The sequence below is a fragment of the Staurois parvus genome, unplaced genomic scaffold (genome assembly GCF_062004578.1).
Source record: "Staurois parvus isolate SC_StPar_1 unplaced genomic scaffold, SC_StPar_1.0 ptg000432l, whole genome shotgun sequence".
Taxonomy (NCBI): Eukaryota; Metazoa; Chordata; class Amphibia; order Anura; family Ranidae; genus Staurois; species Staurois parvus.
In genome coordinates, this window is record NW_028318228.1 from 5,002,047 (window position 1) to 5,029,506 (window position 27,460).

The 27,460-nt window shown below is 43.1% G+C and overlaps 1 protein-coding gene across 1 annotated transcript in view; it reads right to left on the bottom strand.

Moving 5' to 3' along the window:
• The window catches only part of ST8SIA2 (ST8 alpha-N-acetyl-neuraminide alpha-2,8-sialyltransferase 2), a 432,330-nt gene extending 405,195 nt beyond the window's left edge, over positions 1-27,135 (bottom strand). Inside the window, exon 1 of the mRNA XM_089687649.1 lies at positions 26,766-27,135. Within this exon, the coding sequence (XP_089543775.1) occupies positions 26,766-26,863 (98 nt within the window). The 5' untranslated portion in view covers positions 26,864-27,135. The remainder of the gene's footprint in view (positions 1-26,765) is intronic.
• Positions 27,136-27,460: the final 325 nt, after the last annotated feature.

The window sequence follows — 27,460 nt, forward strand, 5'->3', positions numbered from 1 at the left end:
TGGGGGGCACCTGATGTAAGGGGGCACACTGATGAGGAACACCTGAAGTAAAGGGTACTCTGATGAGAACACCTTATGTAAGTTCGTTCTGTTTTCTTTTACTTAAAATGTGGATGTGATTGGCCTACTTTTATGTTTTATTTAAGAGAGATTCAGACCTTGGCTGGAAGAAAGTCTTAGCAACCGGACCTCCTTGAATTTTAATTTATTACACCTGGTATATACAATCCTTCATTAGAAAAAAACTCCACCGAATCACTTGATGCATTAAACTCTTACTCTTTTAATTTAACAGAAACCCATCCACCATCTTGGCACACCTCCCCAAGGATTGAATAGGCCCTATTAAATATTCAGGCTGGGTATTTGAATCCTCCCACCCTAATCTCCGGAAGTTTCTCCTAGAGTAAGGGAGAGGTATTCAAACTCCCAGTCTATGGAATCTCGAGTAGACCAAACAAAACAATTCTGGCTCCTGTGGATATAGCAGAACCCCAATACTAAATTTACCTAACAGTCTATGTAGGAGGGTGCTACAGTATAATTCACTTTTTACATCTCAGGCAGAGCCACAAAGTTGGCCGAGACCACCGGCTTAGTTGACAGTTGTCACATTGGTGTCCACCAACTCCCCAGCTAAATACTACCTGCATCAGTATGAAGAGAGATCTCTACCTACTCAACTTTTACTGTACTAGTTTCAATAATGTTCAATGAATTTCTCTTTCATATCTAGAGATATAAGACTGTGGATTTCTTATTTGAACATTACATTAACTTGTGCAGAATATAAATGTGTTAAAGCTTTTTTTTTTAGCTCTTGTCCAATTCCCTCATCTCAGTTACTTTCTGTTCACATTTCCTATGATTATATCCTGTATGTCACTATCAGGGATCATTTAATACATAACTTATGACTGAATTGGTGGGTGAAATCCGCAAAAGTGAAGGTTCAAAGATGAGGCTATATTGTTCACAATTTTCTTGTTTTGTAAAATTAGATGTAAAGGCAGACTTACAATATTGACTAGATTTCCCATTTATTATGACTTTGCTACACTTTTCATCAGGTTTTGCTCAGACAATAGGTGCAGGAACTCTACCTTTCCAAGTCACCGCTTGTCTCCACCTCTGAGCACTGTTCTTTGGGTCCACCCCCTCCCAGTACTGCCCTTTTAGGGAATACGGACCCAAGTATCATTTTGGGGTGCTAAGTAATTTGTATGAAATTTGTTATTGATAACAAGAAAAGCAGTAAAATAGAACCCCTGCACCCAGCAGCAATAGATCCTCCCAGCAACAACAGATCTCCTCTCAGCCAGCATCAATAGACCCTTCAGCAATCAGCAATAATAGACCCTTTTTTCAACAGTAGATCCATCACATCAACAATTTATTCCCCAGAAACAATAGATCCCCCACCCGCATCAATAGACCTCCCCTGCACAATAGATCCCCCGCAACAATAGATCCCCATCATTTAGCATCAATAGACCCTCCAGCACTCCCCAGCATCCCTTGCCATTACATACATTCAGTGCTGGAGGTGCATTCCCCCACGTTCCAGCTGAAAAAAACCCTGCTTTTCACCCAGATGACATCAATCTTAATTACATGTGCAAACTCAGTACTGGTTTACATGAGTGACGACATATGGAAACTGATGTAGTGCCAACTTATGGTATTAAAATTGTTGTCTGTTGAGTCGAGTATTGGTACAGTGAATTTAAACAAATCCTTAAAGCAGAACTCCAACCTAAATAACAAAATGAAAATGAATAGTTCATTAAAAGATAAAATAATACAACTAGCGTTTGCTGCGATATTTCATTTCAGTGAAAAGATGTAATTTATGTTGTTGATTTTGGGGTATGTTTTGGGGAACTAACTTGTTTGAACACCCAGCCTATTATTAGCAACAGTTTGCAGATAATAGCTTCCAAGAGATAAGTGAGAAGTGATACTTAAAGCTCAACTCCAGGATGCAAAAAAAAAAAAAAAATCCCTTGCAATGAAGCCCCTCCCCCAGCCTTAAAGTGATTGTAAAGCTTCAGGGTTTTTTTTTTTTAATTAAAATTACAAACATGTCATGCTTACCTGCTCTGTGCAATGGTTTTGCACACAGCACCTCAGTCCTCCTCAAGTCCCCTGCCAGTGCCAGTGCTCCTGGCTCCTCCTCTTTAGCTGGTGCTCCCATAGGAAGCTGCTTCCTATGGGGGCACTTGTGTGGGCTTGCTCCTGAGCCCCGCTATCTGCATCCACATAAACAGGCAGTGGAGCATGGCTCTTCATCACAGAGTTTGAATGACAGCAGCGGGAGCCATAGGCTATGGATCTGCCCTGTAAGGAGGAACAGAGCCAAGACAGCCACTGCTCTCATGCAAAGCGGTGGATTGCGAAGGGGTTCAGGTAAGTATAAGAAGGTGGCTGTGGGAGGGATCCCAGGCACAGAACGTTTTTGAACTTAATGCATAGAATGCATTAGGGTAAAAAAAATTCTGGTGCCGAGGGGGTTAATATGAGCCGCTGGACCTGTCATAGGCACTTGTCAAGAATGCCAACCCTGCCTGCGCATCCTCCATTCATAGAGTGCTTTTCAATGCTGGAGCCTAAAGTACAGCTTCTCTGAATGGAGGAGGGGGGATAAAAGGGTAGACATAGATTGCACTTTTTAATTTTTTTTACAGACGATATATTGATGATATTCTGCTAATCTGGAAGGGAGAGGAACAGGCGTTAATCAACTTTTTTGGGACACTGAATAATAACTCTTTGAATATCAAACTTACGTATGAATATAGCATAATTATCGTTAACTTTCTGGATCTTACACTAACAAACTCAGAAGGAGCGATCCTCACCTCGTCCTTTTTTAAGGAGACAGATCTCAATAGCTATATCCCTGTTACCAGTTGTCATCAATAGATCATAAGCGAAATCTCCTGCGCTCAAGATGAAGAAGGGATGTCCTTCAAAACGCGTCAGCTGTACTGAGTATCCACCTCCATGATGGGATCCGCGCTGGCTCTTTATCTTTCAGGTCCCTCTGAGGACTTACATGCCTGATTTTATTCGCTGTTTGTGAGTATTATTTTATAATTAATAAACTTTGGTTACTGAGGTAATGCGCAAGGTTGGTGCGCTTCTCGTTTTTGTTTCGATTTGCAGTACCAGTTGTCATCACACAGGTTGGCTTTCTAACATACCAAAGGGACAATTTCTATGGATTAGGAGAAATTGTACCTCTCTTGATACCTATTACTCACAGGCCACTGTGTTGAAGGACATGTTCATAGAAAAGGGCTACAATTAATCCATTCTTACACGCACTATACAAGCAGTGGCAAATATGGACAGGAATCAATTATTAGGTATCATCTTAAGACCAAAACAATCCAGAGTTTGCCCATTCATTACTACTTTTTACACGCAACGTAAGGTCATTATGAGGATTATTAATGATAATTGGAAGATCCTCAAAGCTGACCCAGTTTTGGCCAAAATTCTTCCGGATAAACCTGAAGTTACATTCAGGAGAGCTGGACCTCTAGATAGCCCCAAATATTATTGATCTACCTAGTAACGTGACATTTTTTAATAATATGCCAGGATTCTATCCTTGTAGCAGATGCGTAATTTGCACTTGTAATGGTCACAGAAAAAGGAAAGTTGAGAAATTTTCCTCTTCCACTACTGGAAAAGTTTATAACATCAATAACTTTATATCTTGCACTAGTAGGTACGTAGTTTACCTCTTGAAATGCCCTTGCAAAAAACAATACATTGGCCGTACCACAAGAAGATTATGAGATCGTTTACGAGAGCATGTTTATAAGGGGCTATAAGGAACATTCACTCTCAAAACACTACAGACTTCATCACAACAGAGATCCATCCTCCTCAACCTTTATAGGGATTGATGAAGTGCAGGCTCACTGGAGAGGAACGAATAAAAGAAGGACGGTATCACAAATGGAATCCAAATGGATCTTTGAAATGGGGTTCATGTACCCTAATGGGCTTAATGTGGATATGGACATCAATTGTTTTATCGACAATAGTTAGTTCCCCATTTTATACTGCCTATTTTATGATTTTATGATTTTTATCGGATTGACTCTCTTTGGTTTGACTCATTTGTACATCATCTTGGTGCTTACTCCCCCCTTTTTTACCTTTTCCATCTTCCTTTTTATGGTCATTGCGAATTTTAAACAACTTCTGGTTTTATTTTATTCTTATCTATTCTATTCTATATTGTATTTATTAAAATTAATATGTGTACATGTTTATGTATTTATATAGCTATATATGACCTATGTTTATTTTATCACCCTTGTCTCACTGACCAGTTTATATCTCTACATATTTTTATGAAATTTTATGTATTGTATTTATAGATATATATGTATGTGTCTTATTTTATCACTTTGATCACCAAATAGCTGTGAATTTTATGGTTATACTATTGCTATGTTATGATATTATCATGCACCCTAATTTTGGTGCAAGCTTTGACATTGAAATGGAGGATACTGGTTGGTTACTACCGCTATTGTCCTGGGGCGCATCAATATATGCGCGGTTGCGCTTTTTCATATTACCCACCATACCAACATTCTATTATAATCTACATGTCATATAGCATAACTGCATATATCCCTTTATGCCACAAGTTTGGCCGGTTTTGGCTTATTTCTTTGTTCCCTGGTGATCCTAGTGTAATGTACTTGGTTTGCCTTTCTTTTGATTGGGTGCTCGTGCATGCGCCGTCATGCCGACCAAGCTAAAATGGCACCGGCGCATAGATACGGTATTATTGGCAATTGGGACAAAATATGCGCATGCGCCGTCACGTCGGCTACGCCAAAATGGTGCTGGCGCATAGCCTTTGAACTATCGAGAATTGGCGCGCACGGAATGCTCATGCACCATTTACCCTATGTAAGCATTGTGTAGCGTCCATTGCTGTATGCACACCCCCTATGAATACGTGCGGTTGCAAGAAAAGCGTCAGGGAGGAGCTACAGCATCTGGACACCACACCGTCAGAGACACATTGGTCCCGGCGGCCATCTTGGATTATTTTTACTGGTCAGGGTGTTTGTTTACTCTAGTTTGGTTACAATACATTACCCCCTTTATAAACGATATCACGCCATTGGCCTCCTCTTTTTGGGGCTCTTGGGAGCTTTCACCATCCACAGAACGGGAATACCAATATTGGCAGCAGATGTCGGAGGGTGAGGATACCAGACCTGACCAGACCTTGAATGGACTCCGGTTCTCTGAGATTGATATCTCTAAATGCGCAGATTGATTGCGTATCTGGTGAGTGCGCAATCTATATACCTTGGGATTTATCACTATCATATGTGGATCGGATTACTGGATCCTGAAGATCGCCATGATCTCTTATGCACCTTAATGTTGGACTTTCTTTCACACTTGGCACATTAGTAGTCAATGCATAGTGACATGTCAGAGCACCGTTTTATCACTGTATTTACAGTTGCGCTGTTGTCATGTGTTTCTCATTTTGATTGAATTATTTGAGATGTTTTTCAAATATTAACAATACATGTCTCATGCTATTTTATGTGATATTAAGCTACTCATTGGTTTTTGATGTTTTCGGGTTTCACCGATTTCTCATTATCATTTGATCTGGTTATTTTAGCGCTACACCCTGCTGTTTACTATTTGATTTTGGAGGTTTTTGGTACCTTTGGTGTTTAGCAGCTGATAGACTGTTAGCGCTCGCTTATCCTTTTCTTCATACTTTGCACTTTTGATGAGAGCATGGGACAGTTCCAGTGGCTTGTATTACCCCCACATCACAGGAAGATTACAGCTGCAGAAGTATGGGGGAGGGGCAGAAAACAGAAGATTTTAACCAAGAGTACAGCCACCAACTGACCCTCGGTTCACATCTGTGCGGGTGGTGCCGCTGCGGGAACCGCACAATTGCCCGCAGCGGCACCACCCACACAGAGGAATGGGGGACCCACACAAATACCTGCAGCCGCACCACCCACACAGAGGAATGCGGGACCCACACAAATACCTGCAGCCGCACCATCCACACAGAAGAATGCGGGACCCACACAAATACGTGCAGCCTCACCACCCACACAGAGGAATGGGGGACCCACACAAATACCTGCAGCCTCACCACCCACACAGAGGAATGCGGGACCCACACAAATACCTGCAGCCGCACCACCCACACAGAGGAATGCGGGACCCTCACAAATACCTGCAGCCGCACCATGCACACAGAAGAATGCGGGATCCCTACAAATACCTGCAACCTCACCACCCACACAGAGGAATGGGGGACCCGCACAAATACCTGCAGCCGCACCACCCACACAGAGGAATGCGGGACCCCCACAAATACATGCAGCCGCACCATCCACACAGAGGAATGCGGGACCCACACAAATACCTGCAGCCGCACCATCCACACAGAAGAATGCGGGACCCACACAAATACCTGCAGCCGCACCATCCACACAGAAGAATGCGGGACCCACACACATACCTGCAGCCGCACCACCCACACAGAAGAATGCGGGACCCCCACAAATACCTGCAGCCGCACCACCCACACAGAAGAATGGGGGACCCACACAAATACGTGCAGCCGCACCATCCACACAGAAGAATGCGGGACCCACACACATACCTGCAGCCGCACCACCCACACAGAGGAATGGGGGACCCACGCAAATACCTGCATCTGAACCACCCACACTGAGGAATGCGGGACCCACAAAAATACCTGCAGCCGCACCACCCACACAGAGGAATGCGGGACCCGCACAAATGCCTGCAGCCGCACCACCCACACAGAAGAATGGGGGACCCACACAAATACCTGCAGCCTCACCACCCACACTGAGGAATGGGGGACCCGCACAAATACCTGCAGCTGAACCACCCACACTGAGGAATGCAGGACCTGCAGGCAGGTGCCATTAATTCTAATGGCATGCCGACCATCCCGTGCGGGCTGCAATTTTCAAAGTAGTGCAGGGACTTCTTCCCTGCATGTCCCAAGGCACGGGAGTCCATTCAAATGAATGGGCTCTCGTACCCGCGCAAATCGAAGCCCGCACGACCATACAGATGTGAACCAGGGGTAAAGGGACACTTCTAAGTACCATACCATACTGTCCATTGTGTTGATAAAAAAAAAAAAAGTAAACTAAAGCTAAGTACACATGGGATCAACAGAAAATGGCCGACATTCAGCTTCTGTGTACGGCAGCCGGTCCAACAGGAGCTGCACATATGTCCAGCTTCTGTCAAAGGGGCTTGACTGAAAACGGTCTACCAATCTGACTGGTGTGTTCTGGCGGAAGGGCAGTCCCTGTCAGGACACAATAGCATAGCGGGGGAGATCGCTGTACCAATGCTGCTTGTGTTAGTACAGCAGTCAATCAGAGTTCTGTTCTCATTCAGCCCGCTGGGCTGAACAAAAAAAAAAAACTTACAGTATATATGAGGCTTTAGACTTTAATATTAACAAATTTATCTGAAATAATATTTTTCACCAAAAAATGATTGCAGTTCCACTTTACCATTATGGGGGAGGTGTACCAAAGGCAAACAGGCTGTGCATTTTGCAAGTGCAGTTGCTCCAGAGTTTAGTAAATGAGGTAAAGCTTCACTTTATAGAAAATGCCCAATCACATGCAAGGAAAATAAAAAATAGCATTTGTGAGGTATATAATTGGATGATGGAAGTCAGCAGAGCTTCACCACATTTACTAAGCTCTGAAGTAACTGCACTTGCAAAGTGCAGTGCATTGGCCTTTAGGAAATCAACCACTATGGGGTTGATTTAATAAAGGCAAATAGCCTGTACATTGAAAGTGCAGTTGCTCTAGTTCTAAGGGGAACATGCAAGGAAGATTGAAAAAAACAGCATTTTTTGCTTGCACATGATTGGATGAAAGAAATCAGAAGAGCTTTGCCCCATTTCAGAGCTTCCCCTCAGATCTAAAGCATCTGCACTTGCAGTGCACTTTATATTTACCTTTAGTAAATCAACCCCTATATGTTGCTTCCACAAAGAACCAGGACAAGAGGTGGGCAGGAGAGGCGAGTGCTCTGAGCACAGCAGTTTACTGTATGGATGGGAGCACCAGTGAGCTCATTCTGATACAAGGCAAGACAAGTGGATAACTGCTAGGGGTAGCATCCCCTAAGCTCGCACATAAAGAGTTTGCTATGAATATTAACAATGAATTAAATAGCATTTTTGGTTTGTGGTCCTCAGATGCAGTATAATTCCACTTTAACCTCCCTAGTGGTCTGATTATGTCCATATTTCTGTGCTCAAAGCGGTACATTTTTTTGCATGGAAATATTTAGTTTTTTTATTGTAGGCCTGTAGTTTTTAGGAATAACTCACTGAAATCTGTCCGAACAAGAGTCTAGTAAACATCCCGGGTATGTTAAAATTTAAAACACGAAATCATAAATTATAATTTGATAAATAATCCTAAAAATAATAATAATATAATAATAATAAATTTAATTCAATAATATAATCAAACAAAAAACACAGAAATTTGAAATATAGCGCCAAGTTCGCAGATCACTGAGCAAAGTCACAAAATCGTTTTCAGTGTCTGATGATGAATTTCCACCACAAATCATTATCACTCAATTCTGCAAGTGATTCTGATTTACTATCGCTGTTCTCTAGCCGGTCTAAAACCGCTTTTGACCTAAAGGGATGCTTTTTGGACGCCATGGACATTTCTCAGTTTCAAGGCAGAAAGAACAGTAAAAATGCAGGCAGGGCGCCGGACAAAGCACTCGGGACAAAATGTATGTGAAATGCTTTGATACAGGAATGTTTTACTATGTGATTTTAGTGTATTTAGTGAATGTCACTTTTAAAATGTTAGAATTTGCCACCAGTTCCGTCCCCCGTACGTCCTGACATCGCAGGGCATGGAACCCAGAAGACAGATGCCGGCATCGGCCGGAGGACATTGCCGGGGACACTGCAGGAGGGACATTGCGGGAGCGCAGGACAAGGTAAGTGCAGAAGAGTTCCCCGAGCAACACTGCAAGGTATTCCCGAGTGTAGCTCGGGGTTACCGCTTGTGGTGCTGAAACTTTACCCCGAGCTACACTCGGGAATACCTCCATGGAGGTTAACTTTGCACAGACACCAGCAGAAGGTCACAAGGGCAGCTCAACTGGAATGCAATGTGGGAAGCCACATGAGAATGCAGCTTTCCAACACTCTAGGCCAGAGTTCCTCAGCCAGGGTTCCATGGAACCCTAGGGTTCCTCCAGAGGTTACTAGGGGTCCCTTGACCAATGAGTAGTTTCTGCATCTCAGATAAGTTTTCACTGACAAAATTGATCTTTTTAGTTATCTATTAGGGTGACCACAAGTATAAGGAGCATTCTTCCCACTGACCGTCACACTAATGTATCATGAGTTATAGATATAGTACTTTTTATCAGAGGTTTTCTGAGCCTGGAAAGTTATTTCAAGGGTTCCTCTTAGTTGAAAAGGTTAAGAAAGACCGCTCTAGGTCCTAAAAGTCTATGCCACCCCATTTCAAACATGTGAATAAGGTATGTCCAAATTAGAGCTCCTGGCTATCTGATTTGCATCACATTATAAGTGGCAGTTGATGAACAATCACATGACTTTTTCAATTCTTCCAACCAGGTCAGCAGTTGACAGTTTGAGGACATAATGACGCAGAAGTTTGACAGCAAAACTCTATTTGTTTCATTGCATAGACTCTCAATTCTACAAGATATTACATAAAAGATATGGCTTCATAAAAAAACTGCCATTTGATGGGTAAAAAACAAACTATTAGAATTACCAAGCCAGTCCCACATAGAATTTACATTTGCCTAGCTAATCTCTGGTTTCACCAGCCACTCATAGCAACATTCCAAGCATATTCTAAAAATAACAAGCCAATATTATTTTAAGGCTGACTAGCAATTTAGAACTATGTGTAATGCAGAAAAATTATACAGCGGAGCCCTGATCCATTCCTCATAGCACAGTGCGATGGAAGGGCAAGAAAGAGATTGGCAGGTGTAAGACATTCATTATTCCAAATGACAAAATCCATCATTAGGGAAAGTCAGAGTAATATATAGGTGAAGAAAAATATGTATTTTACATATGACATCTCAGATAACCAGATACACACCCCACATTGACCTGGAGGGTCAGAGCTTGCTATAACATCCTTTTAAATGGGTTTAAAGCGGAACACAACTGTATCTGAGCACCACAAACTGAAAACCCTATTTAACTCATTTTTGATATTCAGTTCAAACTCACCCGTCCATCCATGTTCTCCATGCCTTTTTTGTTGAGAAATCACTTTGAAAAACACCCCCCTAACATTTCTAGTCATGGCTATCTTGAGTAAGGGCAGATGATTCATGTAGCATTTGCTTCCTGGAATCCATCTGCCCTTAGCTCAGGCATGCAGGCAGGAGGGTGTGATTAGCTGAGAAAGCCCCTCCTCCCATGAAGACTCCTGGGATGTATGACATAATTTTGGCGTATGTCAGAAACCAGGAAGCAAATGAAGAAATCCAGGAAGCAAATGAAGAAATGTAAAAAATAACTTTAAAACAAGTATATATAATATACCTTCCTATCTTTTTATTAATTCCAGCAGCATAAGGATTCAAAATAATTAATGTTGATTGAGATAATAAAAAATAAATATGTAAATATGATTAGTGGTTGACAATCGCCATATTGCACCACATCCCTCTATAAATATATACAAAAAAGGATAGGTTGTAGGATTTTGAAAAGGTGCATAATAATAATTAGAAAATTTTTTTTTTTTTACAATCTTTTAATTAGGTCCTTTACCTGCCTTCTGCAATCACATGGACACTTGTGCTTTTGATTCAACATATGCTTATTACTGCCTGGGTATTAAAGTCCCAAAGGACTGTATTGCAGAGAGCTTTTCTCTTCCCCTGAGGAATCCCAGGTTGGACGAAACATGTTTGGGAAGTATCATCTGCACACCGCAGGAAACAGTCAAGTGCTTTGTGATTGTTAAGTCTGTTGTAACCATTCTTAATAAATGTAATTTTATTAAATTGTAAAAAAAAAAAAAATTCTAATTATTTTTACGCACCTTCAAAATCCCACAACCTATCCTTTTTTGTATTGATTTAGATAAGTTTAATAAGTTTGCCCATTCAGACATATAATAGGCCAAAAAGCTACAGTATAAAGAGAAGTAACCCAGAGCAGCAAATTATAATTCATCCTCAATTTATCTAGGCGCAGAAAGCTAAATTTTGATTGGCTACCATAGGTTACTGAATTCTCAGTTATTATTGCTTTCTCAACAACCTTAAGCTAAGTTCACATTGGTGACTGGGGGGGCGGCTGATCTATGTTTTTACCACCTCCTGCTGCCTGTGTGAACTTAGCCTAAGGCAGTTAAGAAAGCAATAATAACTGGCCACCTGCAATTAAACATGGTGGCCTCTCAGGTCTGCCTACATCGCCTTGGTCCCCAGTGATTCGTGGTGTGGTAATTTTAACACAGCATATTGAGTTTGACAGGCAGCACCATTTACTGAAGTCAGTGGGCAATGCCGAACCTACTAGGCAGGGAGGTAATTACTGAACTCTGCAATTGTTTTTGCCCTCTCAGCTGCCTTAGGCTACATTCAAACAGGTGGCCGGGGGCTTGTAAAAACACTTGGTTGATCAGAGTTTTTACCTACCCCCACACACACACACTCTCTCCACCACCACTCCGGTCACCTGTCTGGACCTAGCCTAAGGCAGCTGCAAGAGCATGAAAGTGATTTAAAGTCAGAAAAAAAAAATAACAAGCATGTTATACTTACCTCCTCTTCTCGGGTCCCCCCAATGGAGCTCCTGACCCCTCCCTCCTGCCAAGTGCCCCCAGAGCAAGCAGCTTGATATGGGGCACCTGAGCAGTCTCGCTCCCAAGCTGCTGCTCTGTGTTTATTCACACACTAGTTCGGCTCAGACCCACCCCCCACTCTCTCCTCATTGGCTCACTGGCTGTGATTGACAGTAGCGGGAGCCAATGGGGAGGAAAACTCCCTGGAGAGCCACTGCTCTTGTGCACATCCCTGGATTGAGAGGGGGCCCAGGTAAGTATTTGGTGGGAGGGCTGCACACAAAAGGTTTTTTTTTTATCTTCAGGCATAGAATGTCTGAAAGCAAAAATCCTCGAGCCTTTACAACCACTTTAAAGCTCTCGGTATACTTTCATCTCTGCGACTATAAAAGTTGCGGCTCTCATACACAGAAGCTACATTGTCTTTTAGTCACCTACCTCTCCCCTTGTCCATTCACAGGACACCTTGTATTTTGTGAATGGTTCAAAGAAAACAAGGCATTCTGTAAATGGACAAAGGGAAATGAAGGTGGATAAATGACAGTACAGCTTCTGTGTATGACAGCCACAGCTCCTATAGTCACAGAGCTGAAAGTATAAAGAGAACTATACTCTGGCATCAAAGAAACTGTAAATAATACAGAAACCACAGTGATACAGTGACATACACCTGATACGAGTTAAATCTGAACTCCAGTAAGTATGGGTATCTCATACCAGATGGGCCACTGGGGAAGCTGAGAATCACTGTAGTAGTTGGCGTTACTACAGTGGTGTTGGCAATATTCCAATATTCCAAGTCCTGCTGGGGTTGAATGCGAGCAGTTTCTACTCTACACACTGACCAGAGGGGTTGCTTGCTCCGCACTGCTGCAAGTTATTATCATTACTCAAGTACTTATATTTACACAGCTCTTTACATATATACAGTATCTCCCAGAAGTGAGTCCACTCCTCACATTTTTGTAAATATTTTATTATATTACAGTACAATACAGTTTTCTGAAGACAAGCAGACTAAGGACATGGATTACTGGAACCATGTCCTGTGGTCTGATAAGACCAAGATAAACTGATTTGGTTCAGATGGTGTCAAGCGTGTGTGGCGGCAACCAGGTGAGGAGTACAAAGACAAGTGTGTCTTGCCTACAGTCAAGCATGGTGGTGGGAGTGTCATGGTCTGGGGCTGCATGAGTGCTGCCAGCGCTGGGGAGCTACAGTTCATTGAGGGAACCATGAATGCCAACATGTACTGTGACATACTGAAGCAGAGCATGATCCCCTCCCCTCGGAGACTGGGCCGCAGGGCAGAATTCCAACATGATAATTACCCCAAACACACCTCCAAGATGACCACTGCCTTGCTATAGAAGCTGAGGGTAAAGGTGATGGACTGGCCAAGCATGTCTCCAGACCTAAACCCTATTGAGCATCTGTGGGGCATCCTCAAACGGAAGGTGGATGAGTGCCAGATCTCTAACATCCACCAGCTCTGTGATGTCGTCATGGAGGAGTGGAAGAGGACACCAGTGGCAACCTGTGAAGCTCTGGTGAACTCCATGCCCAAGAGGGTTAAGGCAGTGCTGGAAAATAATGGTGGCCACACAATATATTGACACTTTGGGCCCAACTTGGACATTATCACTTAGGGGTGTACTCACTTTTGTTGGCAGCGGTTTAGACATTAATGGCGGTGTGTTGAGTTATTTTGAGGGGACAGCAAATTTACATGTTATACAAGCTGTACACTCACTATGTCACATTGTAGCAAAGTGTCATTTCTTCAGTGTTGTCACATGAAAAGATAAAATATTTACAAAAATGTGAGGGGTGTACTCACTTCTGGGAGATACTGTATATTGTACATTCGCATGCTTTGTATTTTTTTCAATGAATGTAAGGTGTTCTCTGATTGTACATAGTGGAGAGAATGGGTGGTGACATCACAATCTCCACCTCGTCCAATCAGAGAATGCCTTGTATATGTATTCAAATATAAGGTGATCTGTGAATGGCCGCAGTGCCATGCAAGAAACCTCTGTGGTCAGTGTACAGAAGGGAAGATGCTTGTGCAGGACCAGGAAGACTGTGGCTTTCACTGTGGTAGCACTGGCTACTACAGTGATTGTTGACTTTCTCAGTGGCCATCACATGTGAGATATACTGTACATACTTACATTGGGGGTTATTTACTGAAACTGGAAAATGCTAAATCTGGTGCAACTATGCAGAGTCTCTGGTCACACCGCTGTGATTTAAAAATCGCAATATTTGTGTGCAAATTCAGCGCGATTTCTGAAGAATTCTTTGCTACTTGTAAAGATTTTCAACGATTTCTTCCAATTTGAAGTGCGATTTCCATTATATTCTATGCATGTGAAATCGCAACAAAACTGCAGAAAAAGTAATGCAAGAACTACTTTAGAAATTGCGCTGCAGCAAATTGCACATGTTAAGACATTGAAATTCATTAGATGCTGACTTAGGAACCAATGAGCTTCCAGGTTTTATTGCCAAAGCCTAATTGAACAAGCTGACGTTAGAAGTTGATTGGTTACCATGTACAGCTGCACTACATTCTGAGTGATCCAGTTTTAGTAACTCAACCCCATTGTGCCAAGTTGGACCAATGCAAGTACTGTATGCAATAAAGATCATAACTGGAGTTCAGCTTTACTCATTTGCTTTATGGCACACTTTAATAAAATATTTTCTTGCCTGGAGTAATGTGTAATGAACAGGAGTGGACTAACAACTCATGGGGCCCCCGGGCAATAGGGGATCATGGGGCCCCTGTGTCCTTGCCCAAACTCAAGAAAGCCTATGAAAAAGGTAGCAGGGGCATCTCATGGGGCCCCCTACTGACCCCTGGCCCTCGGGCAGTGCCCGAGTTTCCAAATGGTCAGTCCGCCCCTGGTAATGAACAATGTGTAAATTGTGCATCCTGTTGGTCAAACCGCAAAAATAATAGTTTGAATTTAATCGGTCCAGTTTCTATGGACACTTCCATTATCTTCTGTTTTTTACGAAAATATCTTGTATAAATCTTCACAAAGAACAACACTGGAGAAGGGTGAACTCCGACAAAACTCAGCAGAAATGCTTTTTTTTTTTCAACAAGTGGCTCTGAAAAATCAAAATAACACTGAGCTACGAAACGCTGGCTGATCAAACGGTGCACTTTTCAGCACTAGAAATGTCAAGCATTGCATCCAATTTCTAACCCTTTAGACCACCTTTAGAATTCACAACAACAACTTTGTTTATGAAAGCTTTTCAAAATGTTGCGGAAAATTCCAGAGACTCTATAACATAATGCAATCCAGTATCTCGCTGGGCACAAATAAGTGAGGGACACCTGAGTCATCTATAAAAACAATTCCAGAAATCCTTAAAGTGTCATTAAGCCCCCATCATAAAAAAATTATCAGTGAGCCCCGATTCACAGATATGAGGCCGTGCGGGCCGCATTTTGTGCGGGCATGAGAACCCATTCATTTAAATGGACTCCCATGCCCCGAGACACGCAGGTAAGTCCCTGCACGTCTTCCGAAAACGCAGCCCGCACGGGAACCTCGGTTCCCAGTGAGGTTGTGTTTTCCAGTGCGGGCGGTGTGCCATTAGAATAGCACCCTCCCGCGGGTCCTCATTCCTCTGTGCGGGTGGCGCGGCTGCGCGGCTTTTCGTGCGGATCTGCAGCGGCACCACCCGCACGTATGTGAACCAAACCTTAATGCTGTATTACATGCTGTGCATACTCAGTCACTATGGGATTTGTTTTCTGTATTCAGCAAACAACCTGGATAATCCTGCTGTTCTTGGTCTCCTTCTTCTGTCCATGTCCCCATTGCAGCTGGGGATTTCGTAGAGAAGTGTTGGCAGTTACTGCACATGCTCAGTTTTCAGTGTATTTTCTACCCTGAGCATTTCCTCTCTATCACATCTGAGCAGCCCAAGTGACTATAGAGTCGCATATGTGGGCATATACACACTGGTAAATGACAGCCCACTGTTTCTGTCCCCACACAATGCGGGGGGGGGGGGAGAGAGATATTACATCTTGATTGATGGAAGCTTCACCTCCCTCTTATTCTAAGATACACTCTTTTGGGGGGAGGGGGCTGACACACCCTGTGACTGGCAGAAACCTGCCCACGTCATGTTATTTGCTAGAAAAAAAATAAAATTGGATTTCAAATATATATTGGAATGACAATTTCAAACAGTTTATTTATAGTTATTATTTATTAATGTCTAAAAGGCTAACATGTGACCAGTAGCAGAGGACTAGAAGCTCCTCCTGCTTATGTTTCCCTACAGACAGGCTGGAAAAGAGCTGGGTCATGTGACAGCTGTATATAGTGAGAAAAAAGGTACTTAGAAGTTCTTTTAATTAAAAAAAATCAGAGCACCATCATCCACATACAGAAAGAGAAGGGATAATGGAAATTAAACAGTTTGTGTTTTGTATCACTTTAAGCATCACATGGATGACAGCCCAAGTCACTGTTCTGAACAGTGATCCTTGATGGATGTTGTCTCCTGTTTTTTCTTCAAAAGCATTGCACATGACAGCAGGGCACTTTCAGTGCAGACCCATTCACTTGAATAGGTCACGTCGATGGTGGTACTGCCCATTGAACATGAAGGGGTGTATTATTTGCCGCTAATGCGAAGCAACACATCATGGCATGCATACAACTCTGTCTGGCTGCCTTTGCAGTTAAAGTGGTTGTAAGCCCTTATATTTACTCCCTGAAGTGACTGGCCTTAGATGATACACAGAGATAAAACAAATCCTCCTATATAAGCTGTACCTGTTTTTCTACCACCTCTCCTTTACTGCCTCCCAAAGTGCACATACTACACAGCATTCCTTAGCTACACAAGGCAGGGGGCAGGGATCTGTTGTCACACACTGCAAAGCATAGAACAGAGAGCTGAGTGTAATCTGGGTGGTGAGTGGAGGGAATGGACACCCACTCTACACAATCTCATAAGGAAACATGCACAGCTGAGGCTGTCAATCACCTGTTGTACGCTGGAGGGTGGACAGGGCCGTCTCCTGGCATTGCTTGGTGTCGGCCAGGGGCGGACTGACCATTTGGAAACTCGGGCACTGCCCGGGGGCCCGGGGTCAGTAGGGGGCCCCATGAGATGCCCCTGCTACCTTTTTCATAGGCCCCATGATCCCCTATTGCCCGGGGGCCCCATGAGTTGTCAGTCCGTCCCTGGTGTCGACATAGGCTGTCAGAAGTGACTTATGCAGAAAGCAGAGGAATGACAGAGCATACTGAAATCACATTGGGCGCTTTGGATCAAGGCAAGTGAAAACTATAGTATGCACTATAATTTCAGAGGTTTACAAAGACTTTAATGGGGGTGGTGAGAGTGCAATAAAAGCATGGCTTAACCACCTATCTTTACCATCCCTGTAAACAAGCTCTAATAAAAAGACATTTCTGGATATCTTTAAAGAAATGATAATGATCTGCAATGTGCTATAAACCCGCAATCTAATGACATGGCTCACCAGTTTATAGTTGTCCATGAATACTTCTTGGTTGCTATAGGGCACCTCTATCTGTTCTTGTATACAGCTGCCATTGTTGATTTATGCTGCCTGAGGCCACCTCCCCTTAGAAAACTCTGATGCTTTATTTAATACAAAATACATTATATTGAAGCTTAACAATTCTTAGATGCCAGTATTTCTTTTATTTTTTAGACCTTTAGCAGACCAAACTGTTCAGCAAAAGTGGCAGTTAGAGGTTTGAGACAAACCATTTACAACTTATAGGGGTGCCAAGTCAGTTTTTATTTATTTATATAAAACATTTATCCCAAAAGGAAAAAGAAACTGTTTGATGTAACTATTTATACAGTGTTTCAGCTTTAATTTACAGTATTATTTAGGTCCATCTACATCTGCTAGTCCATCTAACATGACCCTCCCCCACCGACCAACAATGTTGCTGTCCAAAGGTGGCTCAGATGCTTCTCCATCCAGAGTGGAGACACCTTAAACAGGAAGTGTGAACGGCACCTGCGCATCTCGTAAGAGTAGCGCGATTTGGCTGTGGGTGGGGGAACAAGTGCGATTCCTGTATCTGCAGCCTGTGGATAAGTGTGAACCTAGCCTCAAAGTGGAAGTCAAGTCTACAATTAACTATCCCTAAATATGTTCCCCTCCCTACTCCCTATCACTTATCCACTACCTAATCTGCCTACCCTGTGTAACAGGATCTGTATACGTACCTTTTTTAGTCTGCTTCGGTCCAGTCACTTGATCCTGCAGCTCCAGCTCTCCTATGGTAGTAAGCAGCTGCTGCAGGATAGAACAGAGAGTGCCAGCAACAGTTGGACTATGTAAGACCATGGGTGAGTTACGGCTCCTGAAATTCCCAGCCAATGTTGAGCGCTCCCTTACACAGGGGAGCCAGAACTGAGGAATTACATGACCAGAGCAGAAAATGAAAGGTAATTATATGGACCTTTTTTTTATACAGGGTATGCAAAATAGTTAGGGGGAGGGGAGAGGAAACATTTTTAAGGGTAGTTACTTTTAGGCTTTAATTCCACTTTAAAGACGGGTGCAGTACATCCAGGTAAGGATTGGTAACCTACAGTATATATTCATTGTTTGTTTTTTTGTGGATTTTAGTAAAGCTTTACGCCGCTGGACCAGCATAATAGTCAGAAGGAGGTTAGCAGTCCCCATATTTCACTAAGGTTTGTTTCAAACCCCCTACCTTTCCTATTTTAGCAACACTCATGGAAACCACAGTGGTGCATGAATGGGGGGCAAGGATAAACATCAACTGAGTAAGGAGATCAGAAAAGGTACGCACCCAGAGCATCCAATCAGATATTGGCCAGACTCATTCACCTTTCCAACCGCTCCATCTCTGCCACCCCCCTCTGCCAATCCCTCCACTGGCTACCGATTGCACAACGGATCAAATTCAAAATCCTAACACTGACGTACAAAGCTGTCCACCATACTGCCCCGAACTACATCACTGACCTAATATCCAAGTACCGCCCAGCACGCACACTCCGCTCCTCACAAGACCTCCTTCTCTCTAGTTCCCTGGTCTCCTTCTCCCATGCCCGCCTCCAGGACTTCTCCAGGGTGTCACCCATCCTCTGGAACTCCCTGCCCCAACCCATCAGATTATCACCTACTCTCCTCTTCTTTAGGAGCACCCTGAAAACCCACCTCTTCAGGGAAGCCTACCCCATCCCCTGCTAACCTGCTGACCTCAACCACTCTTCCTACCACTCCATCCCCCACAGCTATCTCCTCCTGTACCACTATCCCCTCCCTCCTAGATTGTAAACTCGAAAGAACAGGGCCCTCAATCCCCTCATGTTTTGCATTGTATTGGTATTGTTCTGTCACATGTTCTGTCCCCCTTTGTAATGTACAGCGCTGAGCGAACTATTGGCGCTTTATAAATACTGTATAATAATAATAATATTGCCATAGTTTCTAAATTGCACAGCAAAAATTTCTAAATCCAAGATGAAGCTACGAGAGATGCTGACTCTTTGCTTCAGTTTTACACATGATTAGCATATATCAAATATATATACATATATATACACACACACAACAACAGCTAACCAAGCAGCAACTTCATGGATTGCTACTACCAGTGTTATTCTACTTTCTGCTGTTACTGCCCCTGGCAGCACAATTGGGTAGCAGGAGAGGCTTTCTATGAGCGGATGCTAATACAGAGCCCATTCTGGAGGACGGCTTGGAGCACTGCAGATTACCCAGGGGAAGGGGATATATCTCTCTCTGACCAGACCAGGCTGTTCATCTCCTTAAAGGGACCTCCGGCAGACAACACCATATATACAAATGCGTATTGTGATTACGCATCTGGTGAGTGCGTAATCTTAACATATTCACGGCACCTCACCTGGATGACTATTGAGTATATGGAGCACTTACCTGAGATCATTTGATGGATCTTAACGATTAGCAATTTTATGAACTTTCCCGCGATTATATTTTTGATATTATATATCCTAATAGACATTTAGCACTATCTAGTGCTCACCTTTGCCACTTTATCAGCACTTTGACGTAGAATTTGTATCTATTTATTCACATTTGCACTTTGTCACTTTATATATCACTCATATGTGGATTGTGCATTTATACAGAGATATATATAAGATCGCATTTTATTGATTTTACTGATTTGTTATTGGTCTTTAGCGCTGCACCTTTTTCTGATTTTGATAATAAATATTATAGGTATAAAATAAATAAATAAATACAAAATATAATAAATATCTCTCTGACACTTATACCAACATTTCAACAGTTGCATGACAGTAACAAAATTCCTTATCCTCTGCAATATGGACAAATAGTTACTTAATGTGACACTAAGCAATATCCTTATTCTCCAAAAATAATTCATCCACTACTTATTGGTCGTATAATCTATTGATCTATTTTTTACAAAATTGTTTCTTACTGTTTTTTCTTGCCTTTTTTGACATTCCCTGTGAACACCCCAACCACAGTGCATGTTAGTTATGGTCACACTATACTACAAAATACTCCCACAAATGCGAGCCATTGATTGGAAAGAAGATTTCTTAATTTGCACACACAAAAAAAGTTTTTTTCCTAACAAATTAATTCAAGGCCATGTTGCAAAAATAAATACACCCCAATGAAAGACTTAGGAGCAAAGGTAAATTTTAGACTACAAATCCTAATTAACAAGAATTCAACTACAGGTGTGTCTAATTATTCATTAACCACTTGCCCTCCTGAGGATTTACCCCCCTTCATGACCAGGTCATTTTTTGCGTTACAGTGCTGTGTTATTTTACCTGACAACTGCGCGGTCATGCAACTCTGCACCCAAATTAAATTTATGTCCTTTTTTCCCCCACAAATAGAGCTATCTATCTGATCACCTCTGCATTTTTTTTTGCATTATAAACAAAAAAAGATTGCCAATTTTGAAAAAAAGCATTTTTGACTTTTTGCTATAAAACATATCCAGTAAAAAAATTTAAAACATGTAAAAAATCTAATTTCGTCATAAATTTAGGCCAACATGTATTCTGCAACATGTCTTTCCTAAAAAAAAATCCCAATACGTATAAATTAATTGGTTTACGTGAAAGTTACAGCATTTACAAATGGCGGTATATATACTGAGATTTATTTATTTATTATTATTTTTACTACTAATGGAGTACACTGCAGAGGAATGGCATGCATGGGTGTTGTCCATAAAGAAAGCCTCTCCTAAAGCCCATGCACAAAAAAGCCCGCCTAGTATTTGCCATGGCCCATGCTGAAAAAGAAGAAGACTACTGGAACTCAATACTCCGAAGGGATGAGACAAAGATAAATGTTTTTGGAACTGATGGCTTCAAAACTATATGGCGTTGCAAAGGTGGGGAGTACTAAGAAAAATGCTTGGTGCCTACAGTGAAACATGGTGGTGGAAGTGTGGGACTTCATGAGTGTTGTTGGTGTTGAGGAGCTGCATTTCATTGATGGTATCATGAATTCACAGATGTACTACTCTACATTGAAAGAGAAGAAACTACCATCGCTCCTTGCTCTTGGTCGTCATGCACTTTTCCAACATGACAATGATCGCTCCTTGCTCTTGGTCGTCATGCACTTTTCCAACATGACAATGATCAAAACACACATCTAATGCTATTGTTGCAATTCTGAAGAAGAACAGCGAGAAAGTGATTCAGTGGCCAAGCATGTCTCCTGATCTGAACCCAATCAAACTATGGGGAATTCTGAAGAGACAAGTTGAGCATCACTTTCCATCCAGCATCCAGGCTCTAAAAAAGGTTGTTCTTGAAAATTGAAGAATGGAAAAAGATAGATGTTGAAATATGTCGCCAACTTGGTCATTCCATGCATAGAAGACTGGGTGTGGTCCTTACAGATCATGGCGGTCATACAAAATACTACATGTAGTAGTTTTTGTTGTAGGGTGTATTCATTTTTGCATCAACTATTTTGAAGAATTTGTAATCTAAGTTATATTATTATATTTTCTTGTAATGAGCTAAACAAATGTTCCATAAAACTCAGTTTTGTCAAAATTTTGGAAATTGTTTTTTCAGATTTTTCTATCATTCATAATTTAGTAAAGCTCATGAAACATCATTAATCCGAGAACTGAAGACCAATGTAAAATGTTAAAGTGGAACTAAAACCATCAATTTAACAATTTAAAGTAAACCTTTACGCTAAAAGTAAAATAGGGAGACAAGATGGAATTTTAATGCAGAAGAGACCTGCTTATCCATCCATGTACAGTGAGCGGAGCTTGTGCCACGCACTGTACAAATTCAGCGAAGCCAAATATGACTGAACTAGTGATGTCATCCCCACCCAGCCAATGACAGCGGCCGGCAATCGAGACCTGGAAGCTGGCCACCTGAAGATGTCAGTGGCTGGGTGGGGAGATATGGGATGCCGAATTGCTGGATCCAAGGTATAGTTCCACTTTAACTTTTACCCTAAATACTTTTATTCAAGGCATGCGTGAATGATAACTGTTGTGTTGAACTGTTAAGCCATAGCAGTGTTGCAATGTGGTGGTTTTCATCACAGCCTGCTGTGCAGTACTTTTTTTTTCAGACAAATCTACCACAACATAGTGGTGTGAACTCACATAAATTGCCTTGGCTTTGCATTGGAACTGCGCTGCACAATGCTGCCCAGCACATTGCAACCCAAATGGTGGCTCTAACAGATTGATGACAGGCAATGTTTTATATATATATATATATATATATATATACTATATTGTCGAAAGTTTTGGGCCACCCCTCCAAATCATTGGATTCAGGTGTTCCATTCACCTCCATGGCCACAGGTGTGTAAAATCAAGCACCTAGACATGCAGACAGCTTCTACAAACATTTGTGAAACAATGGGTCGCTCTCAGGAGCTCAGTGACTCCAAGCATGGTACCATGATAGGTTGCAACCTGTGCAACATAAACGTAAAAGGCTACTTAAAATGACAGAGTGGGGTCAGCACATGCTGAAGCTAACAGTGCGCAAAGTCGACAACTGTCTGCAGAGTCAATAGTTAAAGACCAAACTTCATGTGGCCTTCAGATTAGCACAACAGTGCGCAGAGAGCTTCATGGAATGGGTTTCCATGGCAGATCAGCTGCATCCGAGCCTCACATCACCAAGTGGGATACAGTGCGTCGGATGCAATGGTGGAAAGCACGCCGCCACTGGACTCTAGAGCAGTGGAGACATGTTCACTAGAGTGACCGATCACGCTTCTCTGTCTGGCAATCCGATGAACGTGTCTGGGTTTGGCGGTTGCTAGGAGAATGGTACTTGCCTGACTGCATTGTGCCAAGTGTAATGTTTGGTGGACGGGGGTTGTTTTTCAGGGGTGGGGCTTGGCCCCTTAGTTCCAGTGAAGGGAACTCTTAAGCAGGGGCGGACTGACAACTCATGGGGCCCCCAGGCAATAGGGGATCATGGGGCCCCTGTGTCCTTGCCCAAACTCAAAAAAGCCTATGAAAAAGGTACCAGGGGCATCTCATGGGGCCCACTACTGACCCTGGGCCCATGGGCAGTGACCGAGTTTCCAAATGGTCAGTCGACCCTTGCTCTTAAGGTGTCAGCATACCAAGACATTTTGGACAATTTCATGCTCCCAACTTTGTGGGAACAGTTTGGGGATGGCCCCTTCCTGTTCCAACATGACTGCACACAAGTGCACAAAGCAAGGTCCATAAAGACATGGATGAGCGAGTTTGGGGTAGAGGAACTTGACTGGCCTGCACGGAGTCCTGACCTCAACCCAACAAAACACCTTTGGGATGAATTAGAGCGGAGACTGCGAGCCAGGCTTTCTCGTCCAACATCAGTGCCTGACCTCACAAATGTGCTTCTGGAAGAATGGTCAAACATTCGCATAGACACTTCTTAACCTTGTGAACAGCCTTCCCAGAAGAGTTGAAGCTGTTATAGCTGCAATGGGTGGGCCAATTCAATATCGAACCCTACGGAGTACGACTGGGATGCCAATAAAGTTCATGTGCGTGTAAAGGCAGGCGTCCCAATACATTTGGCAATATAGTGCATAAATATATATATATATATATATATATATATATATATATATATATATATTCACAGGGATTGATTTACTAAAGACAATCAGGCTGTTCTGTTTGCAAGAGATTTGCACTTTGCAAGGGAATCTTTCACTTAGCTTAGTGAATGAGGTGAAAATTCACTTTGCAAAAATACAGAATCGTGTGCAAGGAAACTATGAAAACAGTATGTTTGCTTGTACATTGGTTGACTGATGGAAGTCAACAAAGCTTCACCTCATTCACTAAGCTAAGAGAAAATTCCTTGCAAAATGAAGAGCCCATTTGCTGTCAGTAGATCAACCCCATAGTATCCAATCAAATGTTGTCATTGCATTGCACTGCAAAAACCTCTGGAATCCAATAGTTGGCTATGAGCTACCCACATGCAGTAACTAGCAAAAACAAATCTATACTCCAAGATTAGGTTCATGAATTGCTACTACAAGTGTTATTCTGTTTATCTACTGTTTCTAAATAGTATACATAATTATAATAAATACTTAAATATCTCTATGACACTTAAAACAGCATTTCACCAGTTGCATAAGAGTTAACAAAGCTCTAAATGCAACATGGACAGATAGTAACTAGGTCTATACTGTAACATTAATCTAAATGAGAAAAAGTAGAGGATAATTTTGATCAGTTGTTGACCCAGGTCTCTGATGTTGTTGTTGATGCACATAATTGAACTCCCAGTGACTTTAGAATCCCCTAAGTTCTGTCCATGCGTTCATAGCATACAAGGGGGTGAAGGGACAATGAAGGCTCTCAGCACACCCTGGAGATGCCATGAAAGCTTAGCTCATCCCCATCCCTGTCTAAAATTGATCCAGACATGTGTTAAGACTGTGCCAGTAACAGGGCAACTCACCACACCCAGCAATGAATCATAGCCAGCCTAGTAGCCACATACACAATGCAACTTCCACCAAGCCCCTTCAGATCTCTCTATCTCCAGGCACTTGGGGATGGAGCTAGGCATCATCCTCAAGTGCCTTCAGAGCTGTGTACCTTTAAGTGACAGAGCAGCAAGCTAAGTATCATCCCTTAAGCCCCATTCCACTCACATCCTTCAGATGTCCAGATGACAGAACCCAATGCTAAACATCATCTCCAAGCCCCTTTAGATCCCTCAACCTCCAGGTGACAAAGCAGCAAGCTAAGCATCATTCCTCAAGCCCCATTCTGATACTTCAGATGTCCAGGTGACAGAGCAGCATTCTAAACATCATCTCCAAGCCCCTTGAGATCCATTTATCTCCAGGTGACAGAGCACCAAGCTAAATATCATTCCCAAACCCATTCAGATCCCTCTACCTCCAGGTCACAAAGCAGCAAGCTAAGCATCATTCCTCAAGCCCCATTCAGATACTTCAGATGTCTAGGTGACAGAGCAGCAAGCTAAGCATCATCCCCAAGCCCCTTCAGACTCCTCTACCTTGAAGTACCAGAGCAGCAAGCTAAGCATCATCCCCAAGCCTCATCAGACCCCTCTATGTCTAAGTACCAGAGCAGCAAGCTAAGCATCATCCCAAGTCCCTTCAGTCCCCTCTACCTCTCAGTAGCAGACCAGCAAGCTAAGCATCATTCCTAAGCACCATCATACCCCTCTACCTCTAAGTAACAGAGCAGCAAGGTAAGCATCATCCCAAGCCCCATCAGACTCCTCCACCTCTCAATACCAGAGAAGCAAGGTAAGCATCATCCCAAACCCCATCAGACTCCTCTACCTCTCAGTACCAGAGAAGCAAGGTAAGCATCATCCCAAGCCCCATCAGACTCCTCTACCTCTCAGTACCAGAGAAGCAAGGTAAGCATCATCCCAAACACCATCATACTGCTCTACCTCTAAATACCAGAGCAGCAAGCTAAACATCAACCCCAAGCCCCATCAGACCCCTCTAATTCCAGGTGGCAAAGCAGCAAGCCAAACATCATCAGTCTAGTGAAAGTTCATAAATTAGCCCTGCTCTTCACAGCCACTGACTTCAATCCAAGAGGCACTAGGAGAAAAAAAAACTAATGAGGCTTTCTAAAGACAGTTTCTTCCTTGACAGTAGAATGGCTGTGGACTCCAGGTCTACATGCATGCCTGTAGCAGACAAGTCTCTAGCCCTCTTCTAGTAGGGCAGGGTGTGAATTCTTGGCAGGGTAGCCTGGTGGTGTATCCTCCAGCCTTAAGATATGAGTATGTCTTTGCATCTTCATCATCAGCATTGTTTTTTTTCCTCCAGCATACACTACAGCTTTGCCTTGGGAGCTCCTCTTCTGCTTCTGCATGAAGCACGTTGCTTTCCGACAATAGGACCCGACAATTGGCAAACCTATCATTACCAGTCCTAGCCTAGCTCACCTCCACTTCCACTTTGCTGATGTGATCATTGCTAATAACAAAAATAAATCAAAGCTTCTAGAAATAGCACAGATCAAGCTGCAAGCAACAAGAAGAGAAGAGCATGCAGATCGCCATCAAAAGTATTGATTCCTTGGATGCAAACAATATTGCCTATCAACCCAAAGCCCAGAATCAGTGTGCAATCACCGGGCTGATCACTGCTGTGTGTGGTGCTGGAATCAGAAAAAGGCAGCATAGAGTTAAACAAGAAGCAAGCTGAAGTATGAAGACAAAGAAAACTAGATCCTGAGCGACCTCCCTGTGCCCCTCCAGCCATTCCTACATGACAAGGGAAAATATATTTACCCGATCTCCTGCTCCAGCTCTGAGATGTCAGCCAGGATGAGGAAGACCACTAGCAGGGTGACAGTGGCAAGTACCCAGCTCCTGAAGTCCGGATGCATGGCTTTCTGCTGCTTCTCCCAAGCCTGCCAGTGCCAGTCAGCGAGGTGAAGGTGAGTGCTGCCAGTCCAGGCAGCAAGTCAGTCCTGGCTCGCACAAGCGGAGAGCAAGGCAGGTTCACCCCCCTCCTTGGTCCTCCTGGGGAGAGTGCAGGTGGGAATGGGGGCAGATTGCTGTCACCTATCATCAGAGTGCATGCTGCTGTGTTCACACACACTGGCAAAGAGAGAGATCCATGCAGAGGCACTGACATCCACTGGCTGACACAGAGATCCTCCCTCTTCTCCCTCCTCTCCTTCTCTGCTCCTTAAACTTAGTGCAACAAAGGGAGAAGTGCTCACCTGGGAGCAGGCAACAGAGAGCAGGCACACCTGGGAGCAGGCAACAGAGAGCAGGCACACCTGGGAGCAGGCAACAGAGAGCAGGCACACCTGGGAGCAGGCAACAGAGAGCAGGCACACCTGGGAGCAGGCAACAGAGAGCAGGCACACCTGGGAGCAGGCAACAGAGAGCAGGCAAACCTGGGAGCAGGCAACAGAGAGCAGGCACACCTGGGAGCAGGCGACAGAGAGCAGGCACCCCTGGGAGCAGGAGACAGA